Source organism: Dreissena polymorpha, chromosome 5 (genome assembly GCF_020536995.1).
Source record: "Dreissena polymorpha isolate Duluth1 chromosome 5, UMN_Dpol_1.0, whole genome shotgun sequence".
Lineage (NCBI taxonomy): Eukaryota > Metazoa > Mollusca > Bivalvia > Myida > Dreissenidae > Dreissena > Dreissena polymorpha.
The window spans coordinates 31,037,670-31,062,746 of record NC_068359.1 but is presented as its reverse complement, the minus strand read 5'-3'; the positions used below and the strand labels follow the sequence as shown (position 1 = coordinate 31,062,746).

The following is a 25,077-nucleotide window of genomic DNA, read 5'->3' as shown; positions in this document are numbered from 1 at the left end:
CCAAACTCTTCATAGTTCTAGCGACTAAAACTGACAACATGTTCTTTGGATCATATCATCAATGGTATCATTTTAAAGTGCAAACTGAGTTTTAAGGCTGCCCTTATTTTCATTTTGATATTCCTTTCGATAATGAAATAATCCAAGTTTTAATTTGTCCTGTTTTTCAGGTATTTGCATTCAGTCGTTTTGATTTTCCGCAAAAACCTTGCATATTTTGCGTGACCAAAGCTACAAAAGGGTGCATTGCATCATATCATAACTTATATTTTTTTAAAGTGCTAATTGTAATTTATTAAGTCACATATTTTTATTGTGATATGCCTTTGAATAAGAAATTGACACCAAATTAAATTTTCCCCATTTTGTCGGTGCATGCTATAAGCCAAAAATTGTTTTAATCCAAACTCTTCATAGTTTTAACGACTAAAACTGACAACGTGTTCTATGGATCATATCATCAATGGTATCATTTTAAAGTGCAGACTGAGTTTTAAGGCTGCCCTTATTTTCATTTTGATATTCCTTTCAGTAATGAAATTATCCAAGTTTTAATTTGTCCTGTTTTTCAGGTATTTGCATTCAGTCGTTTTAATTTTCCGCAAAAACCTTGCATATTTTGCGTGACCAAAGCTAAAAAAGGGTGCATTGCATCATATCATTTTATATATTTTTTTAAAGTGCTAATTGTAATTTATTAAGTCACATATTTTCAATGTTATATGCCTTTGAATAAGAAATTGACATCAAATTAAATTTTCCCTATTTTGTCGGTGCATGCTATAAGCCAAAAATTGTTTTAATCCAAACTCTTCATAGTTTTAACGACTAAAACTGACAGCTTGTTCTATGGATAATATCATCAATGGTATCATTTTAAAGTGCAAACTGAGTTTTAAGGCTGCCCTAATTTTCATTTTGATATTCTTTTTAATAATGAAATTATCCAAGCTTTAATTTGTCCTGTTTTTCAGGTATTTGCATTCATTCGTTTTGATTTTCTGCAAAAAAACCTGCATATTTTGAGTGACCAAAGCTAAAAAAAGGGTCCATTGCAATATATCATAACTTATATTTTTAAAGAGTGCTAATTGTAAGTTGAGATCACTGTACCTATTAAGGTTGAGTGTTACGTACTTAAGGAAGTGATCCAAAGCCATATATTGTCCATATGCACGCAAGAGACCTGGAAATGCTCTGTTTACATTCAGATCAAAGCAATGGCAACACATATTAAGTATAAAAGTATGTGAAAATGAAGCAGGACACACTATTGTGTATGTATGTTCATTGTTAGGAAGTTGCTCAGGACCATTTTTTGTGGGAACACATTTCTAGTGATTATCTTTTTGCCAATTAGCTCACCTAAGCACAGTGTGCCATTGGTGAGCTATTGTGATCACCTTTTGTCTGTCATGCGCAGTGTGTTGTGGGGCGTCAACATTTGTCTTGTTAACACTTTAGAGGCCACATAAATTGTCCAATCTTCATGAAATTTGGTCAGAACATTTGTCCAAATGATATCTTGGACAAGTTAAAAAATGGTTCTGGTTTATGGTCCGTCATCATGAAACTTGGTCAGAAGATGTGTCCCTATGATATCTTGGGCAAGTTCAAAAATGGTTCTGGTTGGTTGAAAAACATTGGCACCAGGGGGTGGGGCATTTTTCCTTATATGTCTATATATAGCTATAAAAAAACATTTTTAACACTCTAGAGGCCACATTTATTGTCCGGTCTTCATGAAACTTTGTCAAACAATGTGTCCCAATGATTTCTCGGACAAGTTCGAAAATGGTTCCGGTTGTTTTAAAAACATGGCCAGGGGGCGAGGCATTTTTCCTTATATGGCTATGGTAAAAACATGTCAACACTCTTAGTCACATTTATAGTCCAATCGGCAGGGATCATATTTTTTTCGGTTTTGTCGGTCCTAGACCGATTGGGGTCATGAAAGACCGATTGAAAATCCCAAACAGTCGGTCCGATTCTGTTTGCTAAAATTCCCATGTCATGAAAATGATTACACTGTGAACATGCTAACACACCCCAATTACATTCTTATCTCGATTAGGTGTGATAAACCATTCGCTGCAGTCTCTATACCGGTCTGGACCAGTTTATTGCACGTCAGCCGACTAGTATCAGAGTATGCCCAAGCAGCGAAGATTCGCGCGGTTGTGTATTAGTCATGCGTGAATAACCCCGTGTCAATATCAATCGATAATTTCACTAGCTTATACCTTTCACATTAATCGGCCGTAATGTGTACTCGTCCACGACAAAATCGTTGACAGTTACTTCGGAGATGAAAACCTCGATGTTATCCTCGTGGGAATTGTGCATTTCATGCATGATACAGTAAACTTTCATATAAACAAAGAAGAAAATCGGATATTCTGCAATAATTGTGGGCGGACCTTATATACTGAAAGCACGCGCTGTAACTAAACAAAACATGCCGATACATTTTCCACCAGCGTAATAATCCGGCAATAAATGAATGAAAGTTGCGGATCTGATCGACAGAACAGCCTAAAGTTATTTTTATGGGCGAAACGTCACATAAAATAGTACACAAGAAAAATAAAATACATTGTATACATTTTTAGTAAAAATCGTGTTAGAATCGAAATAATTTGTGCACTTTATTGTTTGTTGTTGAATAACCCACGACCGGAAGTTAAGATGCGTGGTTTCAAATCACTCGTGCTTCGCACTCGTAATTTAATTCCTACGCATCTTAACTATCGGCCGTGGGTTAATCAACAATAAACTATAACGTACACCAACCTACGCACAGACATTTATTCTGTTCAGTGCATGTTTGTAAGCTATTATCGAGTCGAAAACGATGTAAAACATCAGTATAGACTTACACAGATTTATAATATTGACAACGATGAAAAAAATTCAGAAAAAATAGCAGACAAAACAACAATGAAATAGCAAATGGTAAAACCAATTGAGAAAATTTGTATGTTCCGTTTAAAAAAAGTGCCTAAGGCAATTAAACTTGTACATTTATTATACCACCTTCATGAATGGCAAAATCAATATTATACATTTTAACGTAATTTGTCATGATTTCGGATGAAAATTTTCGGACACTTTTTCCCAATATAAATCCAGACCGATTGATGTTGCGGGAAAATATGATCCCTGCCAATCGCCATGATGAAAAATTATTATGTGATAATGGTTTTTCTTCAGCAATATTAATACCCTGCCTCAAACGATTATGGCTCTTATGCATTAGCTTACATGTTTGTTGCCTGCATAACTGCAGAATATTAGCTGTTTTCTTCCAATATGTTATTTGTTATATCAACAACTTGCTTAATATGTGTTATGTTTGATAAATTGCTTAATTTTTGTTATGCAAGGTGTATTGATATTTGTTCATGAAAAATGAAGTTTTGATGAAATATTAAACTGTAAAAACTATGTTCATGCATTATTTTATTGCACCGACTAAAATTGTTACTACAGAGGTTTATGAAGAGACTTTATCACATAAATGGTTGCATAGGCTCCTCTGTAGAAGCCGGGACACATGCCTTTTACTTTATCATAATGTACATAAGAGGACATACTTTTCAAGTTTAGATGATGCTTTTTTACAACATACGGAATCCATATGTTCTTTTCATTAACTTTGCATTCTGGGCACTCATACACAACTGACTGAGTAAAGTCCTGAACAAATTAACTATGATAATATTGATCATAATTCACTATCACAATATTCATCATAATCGGTATAACTAGAAGTAAATCCAGATTTAAATCCTCGTCATCCCATGACACAATATCCGTTTCAGACATTGTGAAAAGACACAGAAAAGTAACTTCATAACTGGATCGATATGCTTAATTACGGAGAATGGCACAGTATACGGGTCTGAAGATTTCTATACATGTACTCTAGGTGGTAATGTTATAATTGGTAAAATCGTGCATTGAATTTAGCGGTCATTAAAGAGAACAATGAACACAAACAGTCGATTAGAGCAGATCAAGAATAGATTCTCTCCATAAGAAGACGAATTTGTTCAGAGCTTTATTCAAATTATACTACACGTAAATGGCAGTCGGATTTATCAAATTTAAACACTGCAATTAAAATGAAAAACAAAAATCTAATTTAAACAACCAATTATTAGTTGTTTGTCGTAAGATTATGATCGCTTCTTTATTTGAATTTATCGTATTTCAAAGGCCATCATTAAATACCGGTTATCATGGTGTGTGTTTTTTCAAACTGGAGGCGAATAAAATCGCTAAATACAACAATGCGGCATGTGATTTATTTTAATTGACACATTACAATTGTGTGATAGTACCGCATACATTCTCATATTAATAATACATAACAGTTTATTTGTTTCAAATCGCAAAAACTAAAACACGAAAGCGTGTTTCAGAAATGTTGAAAAGCGTGTTAACTACCGTGGCAACCGACAAACAGTTGCGCGCTTATCTCGCTGAAACCCTCGACGGGCGAGAGTTTACCGATATTTGGCGACCTGCTTATCTCTGTTATCTACGTCTCTGGTTCTATGCAATAAATTAACAACAGCAAAGAACAATAAACTTTGCGATTTTTGTACAAAATATTTTTATCTTGTGTAGTTCTATTTATGACAATTTAATTTTATTTCTCCACTATATCTCCCATACAATAGCATATAACTGAAATTATACCTTAATTTGTTTAATAAAATAATATTATTAGCGGTGATCCAATATTTCAGATGAGATATAAAAACAGTAAACTTGCAATATAATTTAGGCAGTATACAACACACATAAATAAATTTAAACACATTAGTAATGACATCAACAAACAAATTACAGACACAAAGCATTTGGGAACATGGTGTAAGTAAGAAACATAGTGTTTGTTAACCTTTACCGCAGGCAACTACCATGTACAAGTTCATACAATGAATATACCGTACACAGAGAAGATACAGAAAAGATTCAAAGGTATCCAACTTTTCCAATCTGGTTGGAACCTTTTTAATACTTTAGTTTCCAACAATCTTGAAATTTAATTCTAAAGGAAATACAAGATGTTCAAAATGTGAAATTTGATGATCAAAATGTGAAATTTGATGATCAAAATGTGAAATTTGATGATCAAAATGTGAAATTTGATGATCAAAATGTGAAATTTTGTCAAAGATTTGAACATAGTGATATTATTTGGATTTGTAACATTCCAAGAAGACAAGTTACTTTTATGGTGCAATCTACCTGATCTGACTCATCAACCTACAGCAAAAAGTACAACATATATGTACAACTATTAAACACAGCAACCACTGAACCCTTTACCACTTGGATATGTATTTTTACGCATTTGTAGTCCCTTAGAAAGTTCAATTGAATTTAAGACCTTTCTTACTAGTTTTTAAGGCTTTAACTCCAAACCTTAGATACTGATGAGCAGCAAACCGCATAAAACCTGAACAGACTGCGAGTTACTCGCAGGCTGTTCTGGTTTTATGCTGTTTGCACATATCCATTTTTATTTTGCTTCTGAGAGGGAAAGGGTTAAATGATGTAACTTTAACTTAATGTTTATGAAATGTTTCCAGGGATGCATTATGCAGTATATGAATCAGTTTTTTCCAAACTTCCAAAATATAGATATAGGGTATCAACGGTGCCATTTGCAATTAAAATCACATAACTACTTAAAATCAACGATTATTTCACACAACATTTAGAAAAGTAAAATCAACACATAAAAAAACAGTGTACCTTATAGCAAAAGCCAAAATATCAACGCTAGATGTGGTCAGGTAACATAGCTTTATCGAGATACAAAATGCTTGTTTTAAATTTTTTGTGCAACAATATATTTCATTTTTCGAAATACTGTGCGAAATATTCGTTGATTTTGAGTGTTTATGGGCTTTTAACAAGAAATATGTATGAGCATGGTCATGTAAAAAAGGGTCTTCTGCTAAATGTAGCCAGCATACACTGTCTGCTAATGTTACCGAAAAATCTTGGGTGACATTAAACAAGACACGGTAGCTCTGGACCAAACTGGGTTACTGCGCAGGCTGGTCTGGAGCTACACTGGCCACATAAGCCCCATTTTGGCATGATATAGCTCATATTATTCGAGCAGGCCTCATGCAGAACATACAGATAGTTCAATACACACAATCTCTGATATCTGTATTCTCATTTTAGAAGATGATACATTTGTATTGAAATGCATATATGTTAGAAATGAAAGATTCTTAATTAAAATCAGTTTAACAAACAAAACATGGTTTTAAAAGACATGAACTAAAGAACTAAATAGCTTAAAAATGTTGAAAGTTTTTCAACCGAACCCTTGCTAAGGCAAATACTGTCTTTTATTGTCAATCTACATAAATACATAGTCACCACAAAACATTTAAGAGCGCACCAAAATAATCTACAGTTAGAGTAAAAGAACTCACACAAATGTAAAAGACAATGTTAAAATCAAAGCAAAAATGACTAAGCTATCTTATTGTTTAACAAAACAAAACTTTTACATATAATGGGTAATAAGTCCAATCATTACCTTTTCTTTGTCCTTTAATGACTTGATTCTCTCTGCAGCTTTCTTTTCCTGAAAATGCATTTTTTTTAAATTTAATGCAATTTATTTGACAGTGCATCATCAGCTATATTCACAAGGTATTGTATATGCTTCAAAGTTTAGATACTGAGTACCATAATTACTCTATGTTTATGTGTAATTGGGTAAATAACCATGTATACCAGTAGAAAACAATGGATTCACCAAACAGTTAATCACAATAAAATTATTGTACATTGATTTATTCCTTTATTTCAATATAATTACAATTTTCAAACACCTTATTTTTTGTCTCTAAATTTTTGGACAGATGTAATTTTGGATTAATTTTCGTATCTAAAATGTCGGAAACTTAAGTCATTACGGTACTCTTCTTAAGATGGAGATACATTTGCTTGAGGTACTAAAACTAAAAATATCTCTATGACTCTGGGAACATGGGGCTTACTGCAGGTGCATTAAGTGTCGTCCCAGATTAGCCTGTGCAGATAAACAATTTCTGCCTGGACTGGATTTCCTTTAAGCAAAGACATTCTTAAAACAAAAATTCCATAAAAGCGGAAAGTGTCTTCCTAGATAAGCCTGTGCAATCCCCAGAAAATCCTGTGCAATAGACTTGTACAACACTTTTTGCACATGCATTAAGCCCCATTTTTCCCCGAGTGCAGCAGAGATCTAAAATATTTTAACATCTTTTTCCAAGTCATATAATAGTACAAAGACAAATCTGTCCTTGAAGGCTCTTTGATATTAAATTCTGCTTACAACCAAGTAAAGACTTACCATCAGAGCATGGAAGGCCATTTTGGTCGCAGTTGCTATGGCATTACAAATCTAAAAATACACAAGAAAATATTTACAAATACTACAAAAAAATATAATGAAAACCAAAAGCTGTATAAAATCTAAAAAAACTTTTTAAAAAATTTTTCAAATAAAATTCATTTCAGTTTTACAAGTATGAACATCATTGCGTTGTGGAATTTACAAAAAGTTAATTGTAAATGCACACTTGTATTAATTTAACACAACAACATTATCATTCTTCTTTTTATTTGTTTTTTTTAAGACTGGTGTTTGTTAAAACTAAAACAAGTTTTTTTTTTCAGTCACTCACCTGAGACCTGAAGGAACTTAACTGCTCGGCGCAGCTTTTTAATATTTTCAGAACCATGTTAACCCTTTACCTCTTATAAATGCATCTTGACAAACTTATAGTCCTTTAGAAAATCAAATTAAATTTAAGTCCTTTCTTAATATATTAAAGTTTGAAAGGCTCCATTTAACCCTAAGATAATGATGAGCAGCAAACAGCATAAAACCTGAACAAACTGCGAGTTACTCGCAGGCTGTTCTGGTTTTATGCTAGTTGCAAAAGCCATTTTCACTTTTTTGCTTCTTATTGGGAAAAGGGTTAATACTAGACCATGATATTATTTTAACTTATTTCCAGGGCAAGTTTCATGATTATTGGGCCAAATATGTGACCTAGAGAATGATAAAGTTTCACTATTACAATACCAGGGGAACTGGGGACCGTTTCAATAAACATCAAAGTACACATTTACGATACGATATATTTTTCGAAGATCCATAATTGCGAAAGTCCATATCATATGATTATAATTTTTCAGTACTTTATTAATTGCACTGGCATCTCAAGCGCCGTTTAAATTTGACAAGCATGGCGAGCTATTTCATCTACTTATTAAGATTACAAAATTCTCTCATAAGTTAAAATTGTCGTACGATCGTTTATGAAACGGCCCCCTGCTCGGCCTCTCGAGTCCCAAGTTTTTCAACAATTCAACTCTGGTAACTTAAGATAAAATTTGAACCAATATTTTGCACAAGTTTCTAACAAGATCTAAACATGTGAATTTAAGTGTTTCAACAAGGTTTCAATATAGCTATACAAGTACAACTGTCCTGCCCCTTGGGGGACTTATTTAAAACAATTTGCCCAGATACCATTACAACAAATATTCTGAGCAAGTTCCCTTGGCCAAAACAAAATTTCAACAAAATTAATGTTCTGAGCAAGTTGCATTAAGATTTTGTTCAAAATGTGACTTCTACAGTTTTTACAGGGTTTCAATATAGCCATGTATAGGAAAACTGCCACACCCCTTTAGTATTTAACCATACCCGAACCATTTTTGAACTCGGCCGAGATATAATAACAACGAATGTTCTGAGTAAGTTTTATAATGATAGGACCAAACATCACTTCTTGAGAGTTCACAAGGTTTCACTATCATGGCGATAAGGAAAACAAAACTACCCCCTGGGGCCATTTTATGTACGGACCGGAACCATTTTAGAACTAGGTTGATATAACATAAGTACACATCTTTTGAAGAGGTTTCAAGAAGATCCAAATAAAAATGTGACCTCTAGAGTGTAAACACGCTTTTTGTTTAATTTGACAAAAAAGTTTTTGACCTCATGGGAGCCAGTATCAAACTCAACTAAAATTCATGATGATAAGAAATAAATGTGGCTGCCTCTAGACTGTTTCCAAGGTAAAGATTGATGACTGATGATGAATGACTGACGATGAAGACAACAACAGACAAAAGGTGATCACAAAAGCTCACCATGAGAAATGTAAAAATGTAAGTGACTTCTCACCTCTATAGCTGAAATATTGCACTCAAACACATGGCAGGCATATGAGCCCTCCCCTTTGTTCCTCGTGATGAAACCAAACAACCTGAAATCAGGGTATACTCAATTTGGATATTTCAATATGAATGTGAAATATATATAAATATATAAATACTTTAATTTAACAGAACATTTTCCACTTTTATGGATTTTTTTGTTTTAAGGGATGTCAATACTTAACAAAAATCCAGTACAGGCATAAAGTGTCTGCCCTGATTAGTGACTGTACGACACTTAGCATATAGCGACTGTACGACACTTAGCGACTGTACGACACTTAGCAACTGTACGACACTTAGCGACTGTACGACACTTAACATATATGCTCATATACGCCTGCTTTCAAAGAGCTGTTAAGTTCTTATTTTTTCAGAGCTAACCTGGTGTTTTCAGTATGGGCGGCCCAGTATGAGATATCTTCCAACGCAAACTTCACCCGCACTGTGTTGTTCGAAGGCTCTATTAATCTGTAGAAAAAAACAACTCACATTTTCAGTCTAATAAAATGACTTACATACGGTAACATACAAAAATATGGGACGTGCTCTGTAAAAAAGGGGTTCAATGCATGTATGTAAAGTGTTGTCCCAGATTAGCCTGTGCAGTCCGCACAGGCTAATCAGTGACATCACTCTCCGTCTAAACTGGATTTTTGCTAAGAAGAGACTTTCTTTAAACGGAAAATATCATTAAAGCAAAAAGTGTCGTCTCAGATTAGCCTGTGCTGAATGCACAGGCTAATCTGGGACAACACTTTACGCACATGCTTTAAACCCCTTTTTCACAGAGCACAGTCCAATGTGGAGTTGTGAATTATCAAAATTGTGTAATATGCAAAGACAGATACAATCAGGGCGACGCGTATTCACCAGAATAAAAGCATAAAAAGCATAAATCCATAAAAAATAAGTCCAGTGTTTGAATATATACAGGCTACCAAAGGTGATTATGTTATTTACAAAAATGTTCTACAATACATGTACCTAAGGTAGATTGATGTTGATAGGAATTGTTAATGCCAAAAATCAAAAGTCGCGTCCTTTACCTCGAAAAATATGGTAGATTGATGCAGATAGAGATTGTTAATGCCAAAAATTGACTCAAAAGTAAAGCAATTCTTACATACCGGTATTATAATTTTAGGAATATTCTTTATTCTTAAACTAAAGTCTAAGAATTTTTAGGTTGATATGGGCCCAGTTCTTTTTGTTTTGTTTGAATAAGAAGCAATTTTACTACTATTGTCTGAAGAGCCATTTGCTTATCCAAAGACTTTCAATATAGGAATAATGAAACTACTGAAACATTATACAGGGAGAAATTCTTGTTACAGTTTGCTAGTCTTTTAGTTAAAGCATGTTTCAAGGAAAAACTAGGATTTAGTAATTTAGTAAAGTTTTAAATCATTTATATTTGTGTTAATTTTTTTTCTAATGGACACATAAATATGTGGATTTTTGATTTTGTAAAAACAAAACAGAAAATCTCTTCAGTCATTTTCCAATGTGTTTGTGTTAAATTGTGGATTGGTAAACCCTCAAAATCAATGAAAATGTATGTCCATTAAATAATAATGATTTTACAGAGTTTGAAAAATTCTTCAAACACAACCCAAATAGAGAATGAACTTCCATTCTCTGGAAGCCACACTTACACCATTGACCGACACATCAAAATGACAACATTACACAAACATAACATTATTATCAGTTTTCTTTTGTTGACAGACAACACGCATAATGACATAATGATCCACAGCTTAATCATTTCAACCTTTTTTTTTTTAAACCTATTTGTTTAAGCTCGATTGCATAACAAGCCTAAGCTTATATGAAACGCTCTCGAGTCGGTTTTCCTTGGTGTCTATGGGGAAGATCTGAAGAACGCTCCCACAGTGGGGATCGAACCCATGACCTCCTGATCGCTAGGCAGACACCATACCTACTACACCACGGCGATCATTTCAACCTTGTTCTGAGAAAACTGGGCTTAACTTACCTATGTGCATAAAGTGTAATCCCATATTAGCCAGTGAATTCTGTACAGGCTAACCAGGGACAACACTTTCCGCCTACACTGGATTTTCTGTAAAAAGTGACATCATTTAAGCAAAACATTATTTCAAAATTAAAAGTGTCTTCCCTGATTAGCCTGTGCGGACAGCTCAGGCTAATCTGGGATGACACTGCGCACATGCATTAAGCCCTGTTTTCTCAAAGCACGGCTCAGATAAAGACATACCTCATTGAATCACTCGATACGATCATTCTTGACTCCGTCATCTTGAAAACATTGTGGATAGCCCTGGCTGCCATGATCTGACGAATCGTCTCATGAACCAGTTTTTCTCCTACAGGGATAGAAACTTACTTTTTCTGAACAGTTACCATGATAAGCCATGATAAGCAACTACTTTTGAAGCCCAGGCATAGAATAAGGTGCCCAGAACCAATTACATCTCATAATTATATGAAAAATCTTCTATGGTAAATCCACAGTATCATCCAGGACGAAATTGTGCAGATATGAAGAACAAAAACTGTTTTCCACATATGACCCATGTCATGCAATTATGGGTATTATGCTATTGGCAGTCTAGTCAGTAGCTACCCTGTCTGCTTATGAGACTTCCAAATCCTTACGTGACTTTATAGCAGACAGCTTAGCACCTGACCAGCCCGTGCGATTGTGGCATAAGACCCATTTTTGCATGACGCATATAATATATTTCCGCTAATGTGACCATGGTTCTCACCTCTGTCCTGTTTGACCTCCATTGATCCAAGGAATCTTACGAGGAAGCTTTCAACGAAGGCTGCGTTATCAATCGCCTGGTCGAGAGCGTCTATGACATCTGTGGCTGATTGGTCAAATGGATTGATACGCCTTCAAAATACACATCAACAGTTATAAAATATTCCACTTAACTTACCTTTGATAATAAAACTGTAATTGTTTATACACTTGTGACAGTAGGAAGAACTTTTTAATAAATATTTTATAAGCAAAATCAATTCCTTCTTGATTTTTTGCAATCCAAATGGGCTAAAGTTAAACAGTTAAAAATATAGTTCCTGATTATTTTGTCATCGATTTTTTATATATTTTTTGGACCAAATATGGGTGTTTGACTAAATTGGACTGAAATTAACATTTCGATTTTGATTTCTTAGAGAATTGTTGTTTTTTTTTAAAGGTAAAAAGTTGAATGAAATGAACTTGTAGTAATAATGCTTCAAATGCATTTTACCCAAAGGTAAAAAATTGCCAGGTTGTAGTGAATATGGTATCCACCGAGTGAGCAGGAGGTTTCAAGTTTGATCCTTAACCGAGTGAGCAGGAGGTTTCAAGTTTGATCCTTAACCGAGTGAGCAGGAGGTTTCAAGTTTGATCCTTGCTCTGGGGGCATTTTCATAACTTCTCTTAAGTCAATAAGTACTGGTTCTACCCAAAAATCAGACTTGAGTCTCAATAAGCCTTGGTCTTTTGATGCTATCAAACTCCAATACATTTACATTAACCCAAATGCCAAACATATTCAAATAACAAAATATTGACGAAACCATATATAGATAGATACATATTATTTATTTAAGTGATTTTTCGTCATACTAAATGAAGAAACCAACAAGAGCACCGCATAACGGGTGCCACACTTGGCTGCGGGAGCAGTTTTGAATAAATGAAAGCTTGTCAGATTTTTTTTTTTTAGAGGTCACAGTGACCTTGACCTATGACCAAGTGACCCAATAATGGGTGTGGCATGTAGAACTCATCAAGGTGCAGGTACATATGAAGTTTCAAAGTTGTAGGTTGAAGCACTTTGATTTGAGAGCCAATGTTGAAAACCTTAACAAAATGTTAAGGTTTTAGCATGCCGCGGACGGCGGACGACACGACAAGCTGGCTATGACAATACCTCGGGTTTTCTCCGAAAACAGCCGAGCTAAAAATGGATTGATTTTTTAACAGAAATCCAAATCATGCCTACCAACCAAAACCCAAGACAAAATAAATCATGCATGTACTTCAAACTAATGTTACTCATGCCAGTACGATACAGAAAACTACATACCAGGCTCTTAGGTTTTACAATATTTCACATGCAACATATATTCACAACACATTTTAATATTTATTTCTCCAAGGAGGTGTTTTAGCGTATTTAATAGAATTTTGCATATACAGTGTATTGATCCAGTGCTTTCCACAGGCCATTTAACAGTCCCTCACCGGAGCGCTTGAATTTCGAAATCAGAGTCTGCGGGGCGCCTGAAATTTTCCGATCAGTGAATTTTTGCTGTTACTGCAATAAGCCATTTTAAGATCAAAGCGCTATCGACTTTGCCGAAAATTTCGAAAGCCGATCTACGACCCTCTGTCAAATACATCTAACACTTTAGCCAACTAAGGCCCGCTTATGGGTGGAGCGTCGCTGTATTGAAAAAACAATATTGGCCAATGAAAGCTTACGCTTTGTATAAGCGACAGCACTCGTAGGCAGGCACTACCTGCAGTTAAATCGTGCAGACGACTCATGACGTACATGTTATTGCCACAGAAATCTTGGCAAATTACTTAGAAGACTGATGATGGTTGTAATCCTCGTGGAAGTTGTGCATTTCATGAATAATACTGTCAAAACATTTACTCGACTCGTAAAGCGTATTAACAAATTATCGTTGAATTCATTACGCAACTGTTAATGTTTTCTTGAAGTCTCAAATGAGCATAATTAAATTTGTAATCCGAAACCCACTTCCAAATGTAAATGTTAACTCTATGTTAACAGATTCTTGCTTCAAATAAACAGTGATCATTTATTTCGTTTTGACCCTTTGTTTCAATAAAAAGGGCGCGAAAATTATGCAGCATGTACAACGTCGCATCATTTGCATAGAAAGGGTGGGTGTATTGAGCGTTGTATTAACAAGCACACACCACGTCAAGCGATTTACGCATGTTCAGTGGCAATATTTCATAAAATCTATAAATAGTCACATGTGCCGAAATTTATTTGATACTTTAGAAAAAAAGCAACGTTTGTTGTAAAAGAAATTATTGAGCATTTTTATCGTCAATATTTACCAGAAAGTGCTTTTAAAAATGGGATTATCGAGTAATGAATAGAAACTTGAAAAGTAGCAAGTATGCTGTAACAGAGTCGGATTGATACGAATGTATTAGGGAATCGTTCGAGTCGGGATTTTACTATCTTTGCGGGAAAGTTTTAAAACAATTATTAAAAAATGTCTTTATAAATGACTTTATAGCTAGGTTTTTTTCTTGAAATGTCATAGTGCACCTAATTAAGTCTTTTGACACTGTTTTTCTAAGAGTTATAACGCACCACAGAACGTCAATTGACACGTTAAATTAAAAAAAAATCAACGTCGGGAGGCCCGAAGCCATCCCTATAAGCCCCATGGCGCCTGAAAAAATTCCTGTGGAAGGCACTGTATTGATCAGTAAAACACAACAACAACAGCTACCGTCATTACTCTGTTTTCAAACAATTAACCAATAATTGAAAATGTTCTTTAAGGCCATCAACTCTCTGTAAACATTCATAGTGGGGTGTCACCTGAGTAACCCAAACAGGTTAAATTTGTGAAGAAAAAAAACAAGTGCCATACATAATGTCCATTAATAAACTCAAAAATTATGGATAAAAATATCGATGTCTGAAAATTTGCACACCAAAATGTTTTCCATTATTCCTTTGCCAGCGATTAAAAAACGCACAAAAGAGGTTCCAAATAATAAAGTGTCATCTCAATGCACTCAAAAATAAACAGACCATGCATAATGGCCATGAAGAAAGAAGCGTAAAACATAACAACTAACTTTGGTGGTCCAGTTAATGATTTGTTAGTGACATTCTGGGTGTCGTCCGGTGCGCAAAGGTCAAACTGAATGGGTGTTTCCGGCAAGAAAGGGCTGTTTGGGCCCGTTGCCGGGGTAACGGCTGCTGATGACTGGGACTGGACGGGGCTCACAGCCATGGGACTACAGAGGAACAAACATGAAAGTCATACACTGCACACTTTCTATCACAGACTTAACCCTTTACCACTCAGATATTTTTTTCGAAGCGTTTGTAGTACCTTAGAAAATCAAATTTTATTTTATACATTTTTTTGTAGATATAAGTTTTAAAGGCTTAATTTTCTATCACATGATACTGATGAGCAGCAAGCAGCATAAAAACCTGAACAACCTGCTAATTACTAGCAGGCAGTTCTAGTTTAACCCTTTCCATGCTGGGAAATTAGTCGTCTGCTAAAAAGTTGTCTGCTGAATTTCTAAAATTAGCATTTTCTTCGATTTTTTTTCAAAGAATACTATCAAAATAGCAAACAGTTTGGGTCCTGATGAGACGCCATGTTCTGTGGCGTCTCATCTGGATCCAAACTGTTTGCAAAGTCCTTCAAAATTCGGTTCCCGCACTGAAAGAGTTAAAGCTGGATGCATATAGCCATTTTCACTTTGCTTTTGAGCGGGAAAGGGTTGATGCTAAGAACACCAACTACAAATCAGCTACACTTTCACTTCGTATGAATTTGTTACATTGCAAAATAAAACTTAGTATTGAATTAATATGACAAAAACATTTTTTTTATCCTGTTCATAATGTTATATAAATTCAATTAAGATTATTTGCAAATCAAACAAGAGTTTTGTTACAGACGTGACGTATACCCCCAAGTGCCGCATTAACGCAGACTATTTTGCATGCTGTCTGCACAAAACAAGAGAATCTAATTTATGGCGATTTTTAAGAATTATTATGCCATTATCATTTATGGTCATTTTGACCTTTAAACTCTTGAATTCTTTCGCATGACACGCCCTCCAATGATTGTGAACAAAATTAATGTACAGAGTCATTTTAAAATCTCACAATGAATGACATATTTATGGCCCGGACAAGCTCCTTTTAGCCATTTTAGACTTTTGAACTCCAAGTGTGACCTTGACCTTGGAGATATCGACTTAATTCTTTTGCATGACACATCGTCCAATGATTGTGAACAATGTACCGAGTAATTTTAAAATCTCACAATGAATGACATAGTTATGGCCCGGACAAGATCATTTATGATTATTTTTGACCTTTGAACTCACAGTGTGACCTTGACATTGCAGATATCTACGTTATTTTTTAGCATGACACACCTTCCAATAATGGTGAACAAATGTGCCAAATTATTTTAAAATCTCACAATGAACGACATAGTTATGGCCTGGACAAGCTCATTTATGGCCTTTGAACTCAAAGTGTGACCTTGACCTTGGAGATATTGACGTAATTCTTTCGCGCAATACACCTTCCAATGATGGTGAACAAATGTGCCAAATGATTTTAAAATCTTACAATGAACAACATAGTTATGGCCCAGACAAGCTTATTAATGGCCATTTTTGACCTTTGAACTCAAAGTGTGACCTATACCTTGGTGATATCTATGTAATTCTTTCGTGCGTCACACCGTCCAATGATGGTGAACAAATGTGACAGATGATTTTAAATCTCACGATGAACGACACTGTTATGGCCCAGACAAGCTCATTTATGGCCATTTTTTATCTTTGAACTCAAAGTGTGACATTGACCTTGGAGATATTGATGTAATTCTTTTGCGTGACACACCGTCAACTGATGGTAAACAAATGTGCCAAATGATTTTAAAATCTCACAATGAACGACATAGTTATGGCCCAGACAAGCTCATTTATGGCCATTTATGACCTTTGAACTCAAAGTGTGACCTTGACCTTGGAGATATCGACATAATTTTTTCGCGCGACTTACCTTCAAATAATAGGAAACAAATTTGCCAAATGATTTTAAAATCTCATAATGAAAGACATAGTTATGGCCCGGACAAGCTCATTTATGGCCATTTTTTACCTTTGAACTCAAAGTGTGACTTTGACCTTAATGATATCGACGTAATTCTTTAGGGCAACACACCGTCCAATGATGGTGAACAAATGTGCCAAATGATTTTAAAGTCTCACAATAATCAACAAAGTTATGGCCCAAACAAGCATTAGACCTTCGAACTTAAAGTGTGCCCTTGACCTTGGAGATATCGACATAACTCTTTCGCGCGACACGCCGTCTAATGATGGTGAACAAATGTACCAAGTCATTTTTTAAAAATCTAACGATAAATGACATAGTTATGGTGCGGACAAACTTTCGATTAAAAACGCACTAAGTGACCCCGTGACCTAGTTTTTGACCCGGCATGACCCATATTCAAATGTGACCTAGACATTATCTAGATACAACTTCTGACCAAGTTTGATGAAGATCAGATGAAATTTTCGGGACAGACAGACAGACCGACAAAGTGACTCCTATATAACAATTTTGAAGGACACAAACTGTCAATGTGCAGCTTTTATTTTTTTTATAAATAAATACAAAGAACATTCAACTGTCATTTTTCTTAATTGACAATACAAATACCTAGGAGGTTCAAAGTCAGTCACATATATATGAGCCTGGTTCTAGTAAAATGGGGCTTATTGCATGTGCATTAAGTGTGGTCCAAGATTAGCCTGTGCAGTCTGCACCGACCAATCAGGGACAACACCTGTGCAGTCTGCACCGACCAATCAGGGACAACACCTGTGCAGTCTGCACCGACCAATCAGGGACAACACCTGTGCAGTCTGCACCGACCAATCAGGGACAACACCTGTGCAGTCTGCACCGACCAATCAGGGACAACACCTGTGCAGTCTGCACCGACCAATCAGGGACAACACCTTTCTGCTAAAAGTGGAAATTTTGCTAAAAAGAGACTCCCTTTAAACAAAAAATACAATAAAAGCAGCCAGTGTGACGTTCCCGATTAGCCTAAGTGAACTGCACAGGCTAATCTGGGACAACACAACACAATGCATTAAGACCCGTTTTCCCAGTTTAGGTCTAACCAATTAGTTTTAACAACAGGATGCCCAAAACTATGGATTTTCAATGATAACTAAGCCTTACACTATGTATTGAGAATAATAGTTATCAAACGTTTGGAACATCTGTTTTGTTGTACTGCAAACAATGTAACAAGCATGCATGGTATATTACTACTTATCAATAATTGTAAACTTACAGTGACATTCCCATGACTTAAAATACTAAAGGTTTCAGGTAAGAAACATTTAGTTTTATTCAATAATTTTTTAAAAGAAAATTCCAATTTAATGCTCTCGAAAATAACTGTTACAGTAACTGTTTTATAGGATGTAAAATAATTTGGCAAGTAAATTCAAACAAAACAAAAAAATAAATATGTTATTTGGAATTTTACTTTTTGGGGACTAAGTAATAAGACAATTTCAGCAACAAAAGGATTGACACTAGACATGCATTGTTCATGCTAAAGTTAACTGTTCACATTTATATTGACTAATAGTGTAAAGTAACCAAAAAAACCATTACTATTGAATACGATCAACACAGACCGCACAGCAGACAAAGACAAAAATGATGACACCTGGATAACAAATTGCATCATAGCTCTTTGTCATTATTATATAAATTCTGATGGTAATCTGAAAATACCCCTACCCCCACACCCACAACCTCCTAACAAATCAAAAGCCCTATGATGTGCTTACACAAATATCTATGTGTAATCAAACTTGTATAAACTGTATCAAGATAAATATGGCAATATTTTAGATTAAATACACATGCAATCATCTAAAAGTTAATTAGAACCTGTTAACTAATCACACATAACAATACAAGTAACAATATTATTTATTCTTCCAACTAACTATGAGCCACCCCTCTGGAAAAACCAGTCTTAAAGATGTGCCAAAAGTGTCCCAGTTGACAGCGCTCTAGATTTTTTTGACAATACTTCTTTTAAATGAAAAATTCAATAAAAGCAAACTGCACGTGCTAATCTGGGACAAAACTGCATGCACATGTGTTAAACCCTGTTTTACATGAATGCAACTCAATAGACAACCATTTCTATTTCTAACACAGAATATTTCTGATCTTCTGATAAAGTAAAGGGAGGTAATGTGATGACACACTGACAAAGTAAAGGGAGGTAATGTGATGACACTGTGACAAAGTAAAAGGAGGAAAGGTAATGACACTCTCACAAAGTAAAAGGAGGTAATGTGATGACACTCTGACAAAATAAAGGGAGGTAATGTGATGACACTCTGACAAAGTAAAGGAAGGTAATGTGATAACACTCTGAAAAAGAAAAGAGTGTTAATGTGATGACACTCTGACAAAGTAAAGGGAGGTTATGTGACAATATTCAGATAAGAGAGGTGATTTGACAACACTCAGTAAAGGGAGGTAATGTGACAACACTCAGTTAAGAGGGGTAATTTTATATCACTCAATTAAGGAACATAATGTGATGACATTCTGACAAGGGAGGTATTGTGATGACACTCTGACAAGGGAGGTAATGTGATGACACTCTGACAAGGGAAGTAATGTGATTACACTCTGACAAGAGGGGTAATGTGATGACACCCTGACAAGGGAGGTATTGTGATGACACTCTGACAAGGGAGATAATGTGATGACTGTCTGACAAGGGAGGTAATGTGATGACACTCTGAAAAGGGATGTTATGTGATGACACTCTGACAAGGGAATTAATATGATTACACTCTGACAACGGAGGTAATGTGATGACACTCTGACAAGGGAGGTAATGTGATGAAACTCTAACAAGGGAGTTAATATGATTACACTCTGACCAGGGAGGTTATGTGATGACACTCTGACAAGGGAGGTAATGTGATGACACTTTGAGAAGGGACGTAATGTGATGACACACAGCAAGGGAGGTAATGTGATGACAATCTGACAAGGGAGGTAATGTGATGAAACTCTGACAAGATAGGTAATGTGATGACACTCTGACAAGGGAGGTAATGTGATGACAATCTGACAAGGGAGGGAATGTGATGACACTATGACAAGAGAGGTAATGTGATGCCACTCTGACAAGGGAGGTAATGTGATGACACTAAGTAAAGGGGGTAATGTAATGATACTCTGACAAAAGAGAGGTAATGTGATGACACACTGACAAGGCAGGTAATGTGATGACACTCTGACAAGGGAGGTAATGTGATGACACACTGACAAGGGAGGTAATGTGATGACACTAAGTAAAGGGGGGTAATGTAATGACACTCTGACAAGAGAGGTTATGTGATGACACACTGACAAGGGAGGTAATGTGATGACACTCTGACAAGGGAGGTAATGTGATAACACTAAGTAAAGGGAGGTAATGTGATGACATTCTATTAAAGGGAGGTAATATGATGAAACTCTGACAAGGGAGGTAATGTGCTGACACTCTGACAAGGGAGGTAATGTGATGACACTTTGACAAGGGAGGTAATATAATGACACTCTGACAAGGGAGGTAATATGATGACAATCTGACAAGGGAGGTAATGTGATCACACTCTGACAAGGGATGTAATGTAATGACACTCCGACCCACCTCTCACGCTCTGGAGACACAGTTGATGTTGTTGACACAGATTGTTGACTTGACACACTACTTCCCCTTGGCTGGAAAGAACAAATGAACAGTTACCCATAGTAACTCGTAGCTTTGCATCATAAAGGAGCATTTATTGCAACAAAGGAGCATAATCTATAATATATTTTAGAATACAGACCCAATAACAATAAGTCTTTACTTGCATTAGTTACATAGCATGATGCTCAATTCATATCATTCACAAACACCAAGTATGGTCTTTTTATTTATAAATATTAGTTCATGGCATACGCTTCAAATGTAACCAGCATAAATGAAAACAAATGTAGTTAAGTGTCTTCAACTTGGTTGGTCAATACTGGCTCAATCACATTACTCTAAGATGTTCCTAAAATGGTATGTTCAAACAGAATTCAGTGACTATACATTTGATAGTACATAAACAGACATAGGGTCATTATTCCGCCAAAATTTGTTGCAGCACACATTCCTTTTCTTAACAATATAAGCAAAAGCTTCAGGTGACTAAAAATTATAAAGAAGAACAAAACACAAAGGGCCATAATTCTGTAAAAAAGAAAGATTGACAGATTGAGCATATTCCATTCAAAAGTTAACAAGCAGTTGAAAACACAAGCTTTGGGATGTATTTACTTAAATACTGACAAGTCAAGTGCATTGCGTAATGCCTCCCAGTCCTTGAGGGCATAACAATGACCTTGACATTGGCAAGATAAATCCTGATTCTGACCATGTTTCATCAAGATTGCGTCATACAAGTGGCTTCTAGGGTGGTAATGTGGTTTTTCTAAGATTTGAACTAATTTTCGGACAAATTTCAGCTTGTTTCAAACTGTGGTCTCTAAAGTGTCAACAATCTTTTAATTTGACAAAGAAAAACACTTTAAAAAAAGGCTGGATATAGGGTGATCGCAACAGCTCATGTTGATCACTGTGCGCTTAGGTGCTAAATACAATCTGTCAAGCAATGCACAGGAAGTTTAAGCTGATAAAAATTCAAGAAGGTCACAAGTGACCCACTTTGAATTTTGTTGATGACAAATGTATGTTAAAGACTTAAACGCATTATGATAATAAATTGTAAGATTGCCATCAGTTGAGAATTGTGGACTTTGAATATGATAAACGCAAATATTGTGTCAGTCACTTCTACTCTTTTACAACATGAAGCATAAGATGTTAATTGTCAATTGGACAAAAATTGAAAAGAAAAAGTTTCAAGGACAAACTTTACTCCAAGATGGCTGCCATTTAAGGTGTTATTAGAAACAAGAGCTGTCAGAGGACAGCGTGCTCGACTATTCGAGTGCTTGACAGTATAACGTAAGCCATCATTGGGAAATTGTTCATATTCAATAATTTATTAGACAATCTTTCATAAATAAAAAAAGGGAAAAAAAAAATCTTTTTTTTTTGGGGGGGGGAGGGGGGTAGGAGGGGGGTATAATGTGGGGTGTGGTAATTTATTAGATGATGTTTAAAAAAAAAATGGGGGGGGGGGAGTGGGGGGTGGGTGGGGTAGGGGGGGGGGGAGGTGAGAGGGGGGTATAATGTGGGGTGGGGTAATTTATAAGATGATGTTTAGAGGAAGACCAACAACCACCTGGAGGAGAACTCTTGAGACAGAGCTAAAGCCTCTCCACCTATCATGGGGTGAAGCAAAGCGCATGGCTCAGGACCGTACCCAATGGCGGACAGTAGTCAAGGCCCTATGCCCAGAAGTGGGCGAAGAGGACTAAGTAAGTAAGTAAGTTTAAACAAGGGCTGTTTGTAAAACATGCATGCCCCCCATATGGGCTGTCCGTTGTAGTGGCAGCCATTGTGTGAATACGATTTTTGTCACTATGACCTTGACCTTTGACCTAGTGACCTCAAAATCAATAGGGGTCATCTGCAAGTCATGATCAATGTACCTATGAAGTTTCATGATCCTAGCCCCAAGCGTTCTTGAGTTATCATCCGGAAACCACCTGGTGGACGGACCGACCGACCGACATGTGCAAAGCAATATACCCCCTCTTCTTCGAAGGGGGTGGGGGGGGGGTAGGGGGGGGGTGAGAGGGGGGTATAACGTGGGGTGGGGTAATTTATTAGATGATGTTTAAAAAAAAAAATAGGGGGGGGAGGTTGGGGTTGGGGGGGGAGGTTGGGGTTGGGGGGGGAGGTTGGGGTTGGGGGGGGGGGGGGGGAGGGATTCTGGGTAGGGGAGTGGGGTATTGTTTGGGTGGAATCCATTGTGGTATTCAGGTAAGTGTTGTTTTGTCAAAGTAATAATAAAGTGTGATCATAAATAAAGAAGTTATGGCAATTTAAGCAAAATGTTCAATTATCTAAGTGTAAAAAGGGCCATAATTTTGCCAAAATGCTTGATACAGTGGTCTGCTCTTGTTTATAGGTTGGGGTCATGTTGGTAAACAAGTATGCAACATATAAAAGCAATATGTGAAAGGATATAGGAAATATTTGGGGTAGTACGCAAACTTTAACATAGATTTTTCAATAATATGCATATTCTAAGTATAAAAGGGGCCATAATTATGACAAAATGCTTGATAGAGTTGTCTGCTCTTGTTTATAGGTTGGGGTCATAATGGTTAACAAGTATGCAATTATGAAAGCAATATGTCAAGGGACATTGAAAATAGTTGGGGTAGTACGCAAACTTTAACATTTGCTGCATATTCTAAGTGGAAAAGGGGCCATAATTATGACAAAATGCTTGATAGAGTTGTCTGCTCTTGTTTATAGGTTGGGGTCATGTTGGTAAACAAGTATGCAAAATATGAAAGCAATATGTCAAGGGACAAAGAAAATATTTGGGGTAGTACGAAAACTTTAACATTTGCACGCTAACGCTAACGCAGACGCCGGGGTGAGTAGGATAGCTCCACAATATATATATCATATATAATAGTCGAGCTTAAAATGAACCAAACTAATTCACTTTTGGACAATGAAGCATGGGAATATGTAATTTAAATGTAACAAAATTGAAAAAAAAAGTAGTATGAAGGACTTGTTATGTCAACTAATGAACCAAAGGATACACAGATACACAAACCTTGCTCTGGGAAAATGGGTCTTAACCCTTTCAGCGCTGGAACCAAATTTTAAAGGCCTTTGCAAACAGTTTGGATCCAGATGAGACGCCACAGAAAGTGGCGTCTCATCAGGATCCAAACTGTTTGCTATTCTGATAGTATTCTTTGAAAAAAATCTAAACAAATGCTTATTTTAGAAATTCAGCAGACAAAAATGCTTATTTTAGAAATTCAGAAGACGACATTTTAGCAGACTACAATTTCCCAGCATGCAAAGGGTTAATGCATGTGTGTAAAGTGTTGTCCCACATTAGCATGTGCAGTCTGTACCGGCTAATTAGGGACGGTAGTAAGTTGTGGATTTTTTTGTTTCAACAAAGTCTCCCTTAAACGAAAAATTGAGTCTGTGAGAAATGTGTCGTCTCTGCTTAGTCCCCATGCAAAGTTCACACGCTATTCTGGGACGACAGTTTGGAAAGATGCATTAACCCCATTTCTGGAGATCAATATTCAAGTGTAAACGATACTTGACATGCTGTGTTCTTACTTGTTGCTGAGGACTAGGTTTACTGACTATGCCTCTGACAAATCCACTGTCTCGGACCACGTTGTTTATTGTTGATATCCACTGGAAAATACATACAAATCACTAATAATAAAACTAGTAAGAAAATATTCATAAACGCATTTTTGTTAAGCAATTAGAACTAAGTATTTTCGTGCAAGCATTTTTTGCTCCTTTCCCTTTCCTTTATCCCTAATCAAAATCTGTTACTGGAGTAAACGTAAAATTTTGTTACAACATGAATACGATGCCCTTTGAAAAAAATTGCATAGCGTATTCTTTAATTAATGACATTCTTTGAAAATAAATAAACATTATATACACCACACTTTAGGTACCTTGAAACCTGATTTTTTTTTAAAATGTGTCTTGTTCTGATAAAACTGGGCTTAATTCATGTGCTTAAAGTGTCGTCCCAGATTAGCCTGTGCAGTCCGCACAGGCTAATCAGGGACAACACTTTCCGCCTAAACTTGATTTTCGGCAAGGAGGGAATTCCTTGAAACTAAAAATACCATTAAAGCGGAAAGTGTCGTCCCTGATTAGCCTGTGCGAACTGCTCAGGCTAATCTGGGACGACACTTTACTTACATGAATTAAGCCCAGTTTTCTCAGAACACAACACATATAAATTTATGCATGGGCGTAAAGTGTTGCCCAAGATAA

The 25,077-nt window shown here is 35.9% G+C and overlaps 1 protein-coding gene across 3 annotated transcripts in view; it reads right to left on the bottom strand.

Moving 5' to 3' along the window:
- The window catches only part of LOC127832465 (DCC-interacting protein 13-alpha-like), a 69,205-nt gene that overhangs the window by 14,005 nt on the left and 30,123 nt on the right, over positions 1-25,077 (bottom strand). For 2 of the 3 annotated variants that reach the window (XM_052357950.1, XM_052357952.1), the window contains exons 12-21: positions 24,394-24,474; positions 20,782-20,852; positions 15,113-15,274; positions 12,021-12,151; positions 11,507-11,615; positions 9,646-9,732; positions 9,230-9,311; positions 7,379-7,429; positions 6,578-6,625; positions 5,263-5,280 (exon numbers count right to left, since the gene is read on the bottom strand). In XM_052357950.1, coding sequence (XP_052213910.1) covers positions 5,263-5,280; positions 6,578-6,625; positions 7,379-7,429; positions 9,230-9,311; positions 9,646-9,732; positions 11,507-11,615; positions 12,021-12,151; positions 15,113-15,274; positions 20,782-20,852; positions 24,394-24,474 — 840 coding nt within the window. The remainder of the gene's footprint in view (positions 1-5,262; positions 5,281-6,577; positions 6,626-7,378; positions 7,430-9,229; positions 9,312-9,645; positions 9,733-11,506; positions 11,616-12,020; positions 12,152-15,112; positions 15,275-20,781; positions 20,853-24,393; positions 24,475-25,077) is intronic. The other variant, XM_052357951.1, reaches the window with a different exon arrangement.